General features: G+C 34.5%; 1 protein-coding gene across 1 annotated transcript in view; it reads right to left on the bottom strand.

The window, feature by feature from the left end:
* The window catches only part of LOC106878533 (collagen alpha-1(XXI) chain-like), an 18398-nt gene extending 7578 nt beyond the window's left edge, over positions 1-10820 (bottom strand). Inside the window, exons 1-5 of the mRNA XM_014927770.2 lie at positions 10655-10820; positions 4315-4339; positions 2569-3132; positions 1421-1456; positions 72-110 (exon numbers count right to left, since the gene is read on the bottom strand). Coding sequence (XP_014783256.2) covers positions 72-110; positions 1421-1456; positions 2569-3132; positions 4315-4339; positions 10655-10699 — 709 coding nt within the window. The 5' untranslated portion in view covers positions 10700-10820. The remainder of the gene's footprint in view (positions 1-71; positions 111-1420; positions 1457-2568; positions 3133-4314; positions 4340-10654) is intronic.
* Between the last annotated feature and the right edge of the window lie 874 nt (positions 10821-11694).

Below are 11694 nucleotides of genomic sequence, written 5' to 3'. Positions count from 1 at the left end.
TCTATTTCTTTATCGACATTTCTCTTTCATTGTATGGCACTATTTAAGTATTGAACGTTAAATCTACTTACTTCTTTCGTCTCGTACCATTGGCTCCGTTGCCGTGGAAACTGAAAGAAAATCAAACAAAATATTACGTTTACTTCAAGAATATTTAAAACGGCTATTTTATATTGTTTTTCTTCTTTTCTCATTTGCTCGTTTTTAATCATAAATGTATATGTTTTTGATATTGATCAGGTTTGCAGTCATGGAAACCATTTGGTATTCAAATTCATTTGGGATCACATTGTATTGACTGCTAGAACAACTATTTCTCAGCCTCCTGTTTTAATCTTCATTAGTTGTATTCCTTTAAAATGAAATGCAATAGCATTGCAGTGTATAGATTTTCAGACGCTTGTAATACATTTTCTTTTAACTATGTATATTTTCAATTATACTGTAAACTCCAGTTTCCATATAATGTCTTCAAAACGTCTAAAGAGCCTACCAGTGTCAGGGAATAACTATAATTTCCTGTAGGAAAAGTGAAATAAACCATACTGAATTTGATTAAACTTCCATCTTGTAGACAATCTAATTTTCTTCTTCAAATCCTAATTAACATAAGTAGAGGCAACTCTTTCTAAACTTTTTAAAATCATTCTCGTATAATCATGCTGTAAAATCCAAACTGCATAAATTCGTTAGAAAATTACTATTTTAAAATCTCACAACATGAAATATTCAGCAACAGTACTTTGTAGTAAAGATTGTTTGCCAGCATAATATGGCAGTCCTGGTTTAGGACCAATGTTGCTGTAATTTAGCCCCAGCAGACATCGTCTCCAACTGGCTGTACGACACGTTCTGTGTCCTTATATTTTCGAACAAGAGAATCTAGCACCCCTACTCAGCTCCAAACAATATTTGTGTATCGCGATTTCTGGGTTATTTCTTTTCATCAGCACAGAACAATTATTCTGCCGAACAATTATTCTGTGCTGATAAAGAGAAATAACCCAGAAATCGCGATACACAAATATTGTTTTGAGCTGCGTGGGGTGCTAGATTCCCTTGTTCAAAAATATAAAGACACAGATCGTGTCGTATAGCCAGCTGGAGACGATGCCTCCTGGGGCTAAATTACAGCAACATTGGTCCTTAACCAGGACTTCCATGTTATGTTTACTGCATAAATTCCTGCCAAAGAAAATACCTTTATATCAGAAATTGAAGTGAGCATCACTCAGCAAGAGTTAAGCTGTTGAAAATCCTCGACTGTTGAAAACCCTCGACTGTTGAAAACCCTCGACATTCTTACAAATCACAGCTGAAACCATTTCATTTCGACTATGCTAATAGCTCTTGACATATATCACACTCCTCACTCCTTTCTCCTATACATATAAATGATTAAAATCGTTGATGAGCGTACCTGTGGACATACTGGCTGTTGGTAATATCGGTATATCTGTCAAGAAGGAATATCAAAATCATTATGAAAGGGACATTAAAAGACAATAATGCATGCTAGAGTCTTACAATACATTCTAAGTATAGTTTTTCTCTTTTTCTTGGAAATTCTGTCATTAACAATAATTGAGTAATACTTAATTATAACCGATAAACATGACACAGTCAATTACATAAAATAGTCATTGTATATATGTAACGCAGGAGCTGCGTTTTGGGCGATACTATATATTAAATGTTTAATTGTGAAATTAAGTTATATAATGGTCATTTGGAAAAGAAAAAGGATGAAATAGATAACTGTTAAAGAGTCAGACATTAAAAGAAATACCTACACTATTATTGTTCATTCAGTTATCTTTTTTTTTTTAACTCGAGTACTAGTATGAGTAAAAATTACAATTGACCGAAAAGAAAGAGAACTGAATGAATGTTCGATGATTCGTATCCTGTTACCAGTACTAGTGAAGTTTATTCTTAACAAGCCAGAGAACATAAGAAATACTGCTCTTTCATGAAAAACGGAAACGCTAATTTTAACGAACGTTTACTCCGTCTTATAAATACAACCTGCGATGGGATAGGTTCTTCTAGGTTAAGTTAAAACAAACCTCTATGTAGTTGCCCCAACTGCAAGTAATAACAGCCAAATAACGCCCCATTTGTTTTCAAAATGGAAGGACATGTTGGGTGATTTATAAGAATGGATGGCCATGGCCAGAATACCTTTTACAAAGGACTGACTCCGGTCAAAACACGTATAGATATAGTACTAGAAGACCAACTCACTCTTACATGATCCTTTTAGAATCTACTAGACGATGACACACGTCATTAATATCAATTTCTGTATATATATATATATATATATAGCGAACTTCATAAAAACGTAGATTCTACCGCTGTTAATGCTAGAGTTCAAATTTTGACAAAGCAATCACCTCCATTTCCCTCTCGTTGTAGGTTGTATTGGCAAAACATTTATAATATTGGCTAATCGACTGGTTTGAAGTATTGAGTAATGATTAGAAATCTACGGCAAATGGGATTGCAAGCATCGTGGAAACATTTTATGAAATAAATGTAATACAGTAATATCATTAACTTTACCGTTGCACGTCTTTATATCAAGTCTCTGGGAAAGCTTTTCCAGCGCGTAATAGTCAGTAACTTGGTAGACATTTTCGTCAGGATCACTGGCAAGAGCTTTTAGTTCTTCAACACTGTACTCTTTGCCAACACCTATTGCATAAACATTGATCCCAAGTTCATGAAGAGTTTTGGCTTCCTTTGCAGTTTTATTGGGTTGTCGTGAATGACCATCTGTTACAATTATTGCAATAAAAGGACCAGAACGTCTTTCGAGGACACTTTGCATTTCCTTTCTCAATAAAATAAGCGCTTTTGCAGTGTTAGTAATTCCGCCTCGATAAGGAATGGCCAAAATAGCAGTTTTGAGATACTCTTTTGTAGTGAATTTGTTTAAGGAAATATCTAAATTCGCTCTGCTGCTGAAAGTTATCACGCCAACTTGAACACTGTCTCCATCTGGTTTAATATCAAAGCTGTCTACTAGTTTGGTGACAAACTTTAATTGTCTCCGATAGTCTTCGACCCAAACACTACTTGAAGAGTCCAAGACAAATATGATACTAGCGGATTTTCCTGAACATCCTAGAATATATAATGATATTAATATGAATATATGCACATAGTAACGTAGAAAATATGTATATATAAATAGACGCATACACATACAATCACACACACCCATACATATTTGTATGTTTACGTGCAAAAGACTTTATCTTCTTATTGTGTGCAGATATATACAATATAATTCTTTTACAATACATTAGTCTCATTATATAATGCCTCATATATTTGAATTTAAACAACAATTTTCTAAGAGTAATTATATTTTACTTGTTTCATTCATTGGTATGTATGTATGTATGTATGTATGTATGTATGTATGTATGTATGTATGTATGTATGTATGTATGTAAGTACATCTATACAATGGGCTTCTTTCAGTTTTTGTCTACCAAATCCACTCACAAGTCTTTGCCTAAAGTGTGGCGCAATGGCATTGATTCCAAGGCCCCATGTTTAGGAAATAAGCTTCTTAATTACAGAACCACGCTTCATCCCATGTCTATGTACATTTGTACATATGGGCAATAGCTTTTCTTTTAAACAATACATATTAAAAAGACGTTGCAAATATAGTTTAATTTTACTTATCATTAGAGATTTTTGTGTCTACATTACGAGACCCTTATATATCGTTTGGAACAATAATGTTCCAAAATTGCTATTTATCCAAGTTTCCATGCTGTCATAGTCTCATCTTCAGGGTGAAAAGTGATGTTGTCTTCTCTTCAGCCCCTTTTATAGTGAGTGGTCGTAAACTTTACAACCAGAATATGACCGTTGAAGCCTTAAAGTTTTGGCTGTTAGATTTGCACGCAACTGGATAGTGAAGTTTGCAACTTTCACTTTCAGTCATATTCATAAGTTACGTTGTTCATTTTGGGTGTGTTCTCCGGTTTAAATGCTTGTAGTGTGTTGTTAATAAGGAGGTTTGCGATCTTATTGTTTTTGTAATATTTCATTCATGTTAGTTTATGGTTTGCTGTCACACTTTTTGCTTTTCGTTTTATAAGACTTTTGTTTTTTATGGGTTCGCTTTTTGTATACTTGGCATGCGTTTGTTTCATATGGTTTACTTTCCGTGTAATATGCATAATTTTGGGCAAGTTACTGTCTAATGGATTTGTTGCATTGTTTTTCTGTTTATGTTCATTAGCAGATTGGTCTTTTAGCTACATATATAATATAAAATATAATTACCTTTAACTGTCTGGCTCGTGTCAACCTGGCAAAGAGATGAAAAATAAAATTAAAATAATAGTATATGAGTTATGTTATTCTATTTATAGCAATATTAACTAATCATATACTCATAAACTTTCGCTTTTTTATTATTTCCACTTGATATTGAACGAATGTCTAAATGAAAGTATTCTGTTTAGTATTAAAGTGGTGTTAAGGTACTGAGGTGCTGAGATGCAAAGATTTTGCATAACTGTTGTTATAAGTAGAAAACAGTTTCTCTCTAACCATACCTTACCCTCTTAAGCTAAATATGAAAATCCTGGAAAATATCTTCACCCAAATTCAAAAAACCGGATACTCATATTTGGTATGTGTTTGATAATAGTTAGCCAGAGGCTAAATAACAACAACCATTTTTAAGATACGCAACAAACTAAATGGGGACAATTTAAAATGCATTCAATTAGTTTCGACCGCAGAATGTTCGAGTAAGAGAAAAATACGGAAGCTATCAAATAAAAATGTCACACACGCGCGCGTACACACACACGCACACACACACACACATTGGTTAATGCCAAGTAATAAGCTGTGATGGAAATTATCTGTAGCGCGGAGTGATTTTCAGAGTTTCAAATCATTTTATAATTAATTCTCGTTTTCATTAGATATTTGCTTTCATATTAATAATTCCACACAATAATTATCCATATCCACTTAATAACGCATCTACACTTTTAGCTGACGCTTGAAGAAATAATGTTACGACAGAAATACTAAATACTAGAGAAATATATAATCATGCCAACATCTACATAAAACACATATGTACACACACACACACACACACACACACACACACACACACACACACACACACACACACACACACACACACACACACACACACACACACACACACACACACACACACACACACACACACTCACACAAAGTCAGTGACGAAGAAGAATATAAAATAATGAGCGATTATATTAAAGACTTTTCTTTAATGTATCGTTTGATTTATTACAATGAAGAAATTCAATTATGGTTTGAAATATAAAACCTTTCATTTACGCGGCAACCAAATCTCAGCTCTCGAATTTAGTAGGGCTGCAGGTCTTCGATCTAATAAAAATGAGAGTTTTTTTAATAGTCGCGTAGATCTTCTACAATGGTCCACTCAATAATATCTGCTATACTGCTGTCCTAGATATGGCTTGTAAGGTTTTGTTTTTTTCTTCTTTTATCTACATGTTTGAAATAACATCGGTGCTTGGCAAATGTCTTCTAAACCTCTTTCACATAGCCCAACATATGTTTTTTTCTTTCTTTCAGTTCTTTCATTTGATGGAACGTGGGGGTAGTTTGGCTTCCTAGAAGGCTGAGCAAACCATGCATGTCTAGCAGGTATGTATGTGAGTTCCTGAAGCTGCAGTTTGGAGTGGACGTTCTTGCTGGGTTATGTGAAAAGATGTTTTTCATATCAAAACCGCAGCTGTAGGAACCTTTCACGGAGCTTCTATAGAAGATTTTCTTGGCTTTCATCTATGGCTATCGCGGAAATGTTTATCTATTGGGGTTAAGAATCTTTACCTACATTATTTCTTACATTGAAAGAGAAAGGGAGTGACCTATATAACTTTCCTACTTCTCTTTTTTACCTAGTCCATGTTTGTGTCAGAGTTTATGTTATCTTCTCTTTAAAGCCACTGTAGGGCTGCTTTATCAAAAATGTATTTAGAGGAGAAGTTAGAGATCCTATTACTAATGTTAGTAATGTGGTTTTTAAAGACGATAGTGGGGTGATAAATTTGTTTCTGTATATACCTACGTCTTTCGCTCGGTTTATGATAGGGTTTCTAGGTGCTTAAAACTAGGTCCGTAGAAGCAGCTAAGGAAACAGCTTTAGTAAGTTTGTTACTGATATGTTTTAAAACCTATAGTACTAAAGACGGATATGATATGAGATTTTCCTAAAAGCCATAAGATATGCCTAATCCATCATTTCAAAACAAATCAATATCATGGTAGGAAAACAGGATTTTAGGATAGTTTCGGTTTCTTGACCTAAGTCGAACCCTTACTAAAGATGAGGGTTTTACATGCATGAATGACTAACTCAGTTTCTGTTTGGTCGATAGTGACGTATTTACTGGCGAACTCAATTACTTTATTTACAGAGAAGAACAAGTCCACGGTACCAAACTGTGTAAACTTAACTAGATATATCCTTTAGGTGGTAAAACCAGCCTATGACAGTGCGCATCATTAATGACAATATATCTATCTCTGCTAACTGTCTTATATTTACTAGAAGTACTATCATGCAACAACTTGTGTTTATCATTGCTAATTTCATTAAAGTTATTAAACTTAGAAAAAAATATAAAGAACTTATATTTTAGGGTTTTAAAGTTCCGAATATCAGTTATAAAAAGTTTAGCATGGAAAATATTAGAGTATTTACAGACTTCAATGTTGGTTGCTGTATTGAGTAGATCGGCTTTAAATGAAATTAAACTTTTTACCCTATTGCGATCTTTTCGTATGTTTAAGTCATAGAATTTCGTGGTGTCGAGTGTCAGCTCAACATCAAAATATAGAGCCTTCCATCACATCTATTTCACCGAGTCTTTCACTTTCGCTAGGAGCATCTTAATATATAGGTTAACAGGGTAAGTATATTCCTGATAGAGCAAGCCAAGTGGTAAAAATTCATCTTTGTACTGTGCTGGTTGAATCCTAAGAAGCCTCATTTTAATTTGCGACTATCTTGGTTGACATATGTATTGTAAATTCGTATGAATTTCCATTGCAAATACACGTGTTAAAGGGTATATAGAGTACTGTGCGCTTGTTGACTAACTAAGCGCCCCCACACAAAAAAAAGCATTCAATTCAGCGAGTGATAAATTTCATTTCATGAAATACAGAACTCATTTGTGAACTACTCTAAGTTTCGTACCATCAGTATTAATAGTATTCTTCAATGTGCGAGTTAAAGGGACATAACCTTGTTTATATAATGGGATTATCTCCATTCCCTTAGAACATATCTTGACGCTTTTTCTTGAATTTTTTTTCACTTGTATATCCCCACGAATATTTATTTTATTTTAGCCTGAAAGATTGTCGATTCGTGCACGGTACGCTATACAAGCCTGTCTGATTTCTGCATTATCTGAGCATAAAATTTAAGGTAGCTCACATATAGGTCTTGTGTACACTAAATGATAATATAAGTCTGCGTGTGTACGGGGGTGGGGTACCCAAAAGAAACCGGAAATTTGCAGTATTATTTTATTCACTTTGTTTTACATGTTTACACTTTTATCGCTTTCAAAGTATTCTGCATTTGAAGCAACGCATCGGTTCAGACACGTTTTCCATTATTCGAAGCAGTGCTGGAACTTTTGCGAAGTGATGCCATTTAATGTCTCCGTCATTTTTTCCTTCATCTCTTCCGCATCTGCTTTTGTCACCAGTGGTGACCTTGTAAAAAAGATTCAGATCAACTTCCAACTGTCATTTCAGTTCACAACACGTATTCGGTCAACACGCATTCAAGCGAGGCACACATTTTGCTGCAACTCTTTTCAGTTGCAATTCCTCGCGCAAAATTTGTTGGCAGGAGTTCCAGGACACACCAATTATATCAACAAGTTCATCAATTGTTCGGCGACGGTTCTCCATGACCACTTCATGAATTTTCATGATGTTTTCATTCGTTCGGGAGGTCGACGGGCGTCCTGAACAAGGTTGGTCTTCAAGCGACAAGTGACCATTTCTAAAGCGTGGAAACCACTCGTAAACTTATGTTTTGCTCATGGCAGCGTCCTTGTAAGCTGTTTGAAACATGACAACTGTTTCAGCCACCGTTTTTCCCCATCAAAAAACAGAATTTTACGGAAGAACGCTGTTCCTTTGTTTCAGCCATCACAAAAGCCAATGAACAGGGGGAGAAGCACAGCAAAACAAAGATGCACTACGTGGCTCTATGATCTTACGCGACGACGCCGGTCGACAGACAGATGTCTGAGGATTGTATCAAGTGGCTTCTAGCGATGGAAGCCTGAACTACAACAGGCTTGTCTCACAGAGAACGTTTCCGGTTACTTTTGGGCACCCCCTCGAATGTCTGTACATCATACTGTAGTTTATGCATATAAATGTGTATGTACCTTAAAACGTAAACAAATTTCAGTTATATTAGATCTCATTTTAGAGTTAAGCGCGTTAAAGTTCTAAAAGCATGTGTAAAGTACATATCCATTTACAATGTAACATATGCCATGAAATACGATTACGCCATAAAATTCGAACATGCTCAAAATTTTTGCGAGAATAGGGTTAAGCAACTACTCATAGAAAAGAGAAGTATATCCGAATGGTAGAGAGAGAGGTATTGTATTATGTTTAGTTTGTTGAGAATGCTGATCAAAATAGGATGAACAGTGTTAAAATGCATCATTATATTTATAAGTCTAAGCGTCTTTGTGTGTGGCTAGGTGAAGGAAGGATTGTTCTGGATTTTGGGAGTCGATGATCAAAAGATAGAGGCATAATAAGAAGAGACGATTTTCACAAAAAGAAATGCTTAATATAGCAGGATATTAGCTTACATTATATTTTGTGATGTTGCTTTTTGAACCTAAAACATTTAAGGCGAGAAAAGATGAAAAAAGAAAATATGATAAAGAGAAATAAAAAGAAGGAAAGTTTTCGTATATCTAACTCTGGAAGTTGAAGTCAAAGAGTTTGGAATTTATATGAAATATATATGGAATTGAGTCTGTTTCTCGAAGGAAGAGTATTTAAAAAAAATTTGTAATAAAAGGATATGACTGGAGAAGGGTAGTAAGTTTCCTGTAATGATAAGAAATTGGTAGTAAATTAATAACGGAGATGGGTGTGTCAATTTTAATTATCAGTATTTCGTTAGATTAGGATGATGCATGTGGCTCTACATTAACTCATTATCTCCCGTAATTCTATTAACTGGAATTTTTTTATGAAACTTTGATTTCTAGCATAAAACAGCCTTAGAAACACGCTGGAATGATCAAAATAACATTTCAAAATGCATTTTAAATAGAAATAAGCGGGTGAAAAATGAGCAAACCTCATTTGAATATCAGAGAAATATACCTAGTAGATATAGCAAAAAGGTTAGATATGTGTAAATATTGACAGATAATTACGAAATTTGTAATTTTTAAGTGATCTCATATGAGATCACTGGTAGGTAATGGGTTAAAACGCCCAGGTTACTGTTTCTAACGAATCAAAATGGGTTAATAAATGTGCTCTTTATCAGTGATCGTTGGATAATTAAAGTGATCTTTAGATCATTATCAGTGATCTTTAGATGATTAAAGAATAGCGTTGTAAAGGAGGAAGTGGAGACAAAGTGGAAGAAATAGTGTGGTGTAAGAGTGCATTATTGATTTCCCAATTCTGCTTGTCCTTTAGTGTTTGTAAATGTTTTATAAATTGTATATGCGTGACTGTAGGTTTAAAAGATTTCACATTTCTCTGGGAAATAAGTGAGATCTATGCTGTTTCAAAAGCAATTTCCGGTTCAAATGTCTCTACAGGAGGTAAAGAATAGATATGCATTATATAGTATGATGTTTCTTATTATGGCTCGTATTTAGTGTAAAGGGAAGTGAAATAGTTTACGAACGTAATTAGTCATCTAGTTAACATGTGTACAAGATTGGAATAAATGAAAATTTAGAACTGATTATTAATAAAGTAACCTTTAAAGGTATGGTCACTGCTAAGGGTTAGTGGGAAAGGAAGTAAGAAAAAAGTTTATGAATTTTAGATGTCGATTCTACTATGACAGGGATTGTAAACTTAATGGTAAAACGATGTTGTAGAATAGACAATTACCCTTAGGGTCTTTAATTAGGCCAAGGTCAGAGTTTCACTGTGCTACATTCAAGTACTAAATTAACTCGGGAGAGGAAACTGACCCGGGTATACAGCGAAACTCATACGTAACTATCAAAATTTATTCAGATTTATGAAAAAGATTTTATATTTCGTATTGGGTATTATTTCAAATAATGTTTTAACATACATCCATATATGTTACACATTAAACAACTATGCATTATTCTGAGTGTTTGTGTGTGTGCGTGTATGTGTGTGTGTGTGCGTGTGTATATGTGTGTGTGCGCGTGCGTGTGTTACGTTGAAGACACGACTATGTTCTCGCAATAGTATTTTCTTTATAACACGTTTGAAAGGAAAAAATGCTCTCAGTATAAAAATACATAAAATTATATATTCTGCATTTTGGGGAATTGAAGCAATGTTGAAATGAAATTTATCCACTTACCACAAGAAGCAGGAACGAGAGAAACACGAAGATTGCAAGAGACATTTTAAGAAATGGTTCGTACTGCAAACGTATACTACATGATTAGGGAAGTTACGCCAGTTTATATAGAGAAAAGTACCGAATGGTCAGTGACCACTGAGTGTAATGGGTGTAGCGTTTTGTAGTGCACCTTATGAAGGAATGTCAGAAACAGAGAATTGTCTGAGAAACCATGTGAAATATTGTCTTACTATACATACATACATACGCACGCACACACACATACATACGCACGCACACACACACATACGCACGCACACACACACATACAAACACACATATATAACTATACACAGATACACATCGATATATATATGTATATGCAAACAGACATACACAGACATGTAGCAACAACAACAACAACAGGAAGCAACAACAACAACAACAACAGGAAGGAGAAAAAGACGCAAGCAATGATAAAAAAAAGAACAGTGGCAGCTGTAAGAAATGAGAGAAAACAAGATAAGAATTATATAGAAGGTCATTCATTTTATTAGAAATAGTAACGAACATTGACAGCTTCAGTGCAATACAATTAAAATTAGATTAAATACATGGTGACATCCACCTCCCTGAACTTCCTATTTACAATACTTAAAAACATTCTAAATTTTATAACAAAATACCTAAACTCTACAATCATTTGTGGAAGTAACTTCTCATCTCCTTCATTTTTTAACACATACACATATAAATATACATTGACGTGTAACTTTGTATTCATGGGTGCGCATCAGCGAGACTTTATAAGTGCATATATACATACACGTGTGTGTGAATGTGCGTGCCTATATAGCTTGCTTACCAACCACATGGTTCTGGGTTCAGTCCCACTGCGTGGCACCTTGGGCAAGTGTCTTCTACTATAGCCTCGGGCCGACCAAAGCCTTGTGAGTGGATTTGGTAGACGGAAACTGAAAGAAGCCCGTCGTATATATATATATATATATATGTATATATATATATATGTATATGTATGTGTGTATATGTTTGTCCCC

Source organism: Octopus bimaculoides, chromosome 4 (assembly GCF_001194135.2).
Source record: "Octopus bimaculoides isolate UCB-OBI-ISO-001 chromosome 4, ASM119413v2, whole genome shotgun sequence".
In the NCBI taxonomy this organism is placed as follows: domain Eukaryota; kingdom Metazoa; phylum Mollusca; class Cephalopoda; order Octopoda; family Octopodidae; genus Octopus; species Octopus bimaculoides.
This window is presented reverse-complemented; position numbering and strand designations above follow the sequence as displayed.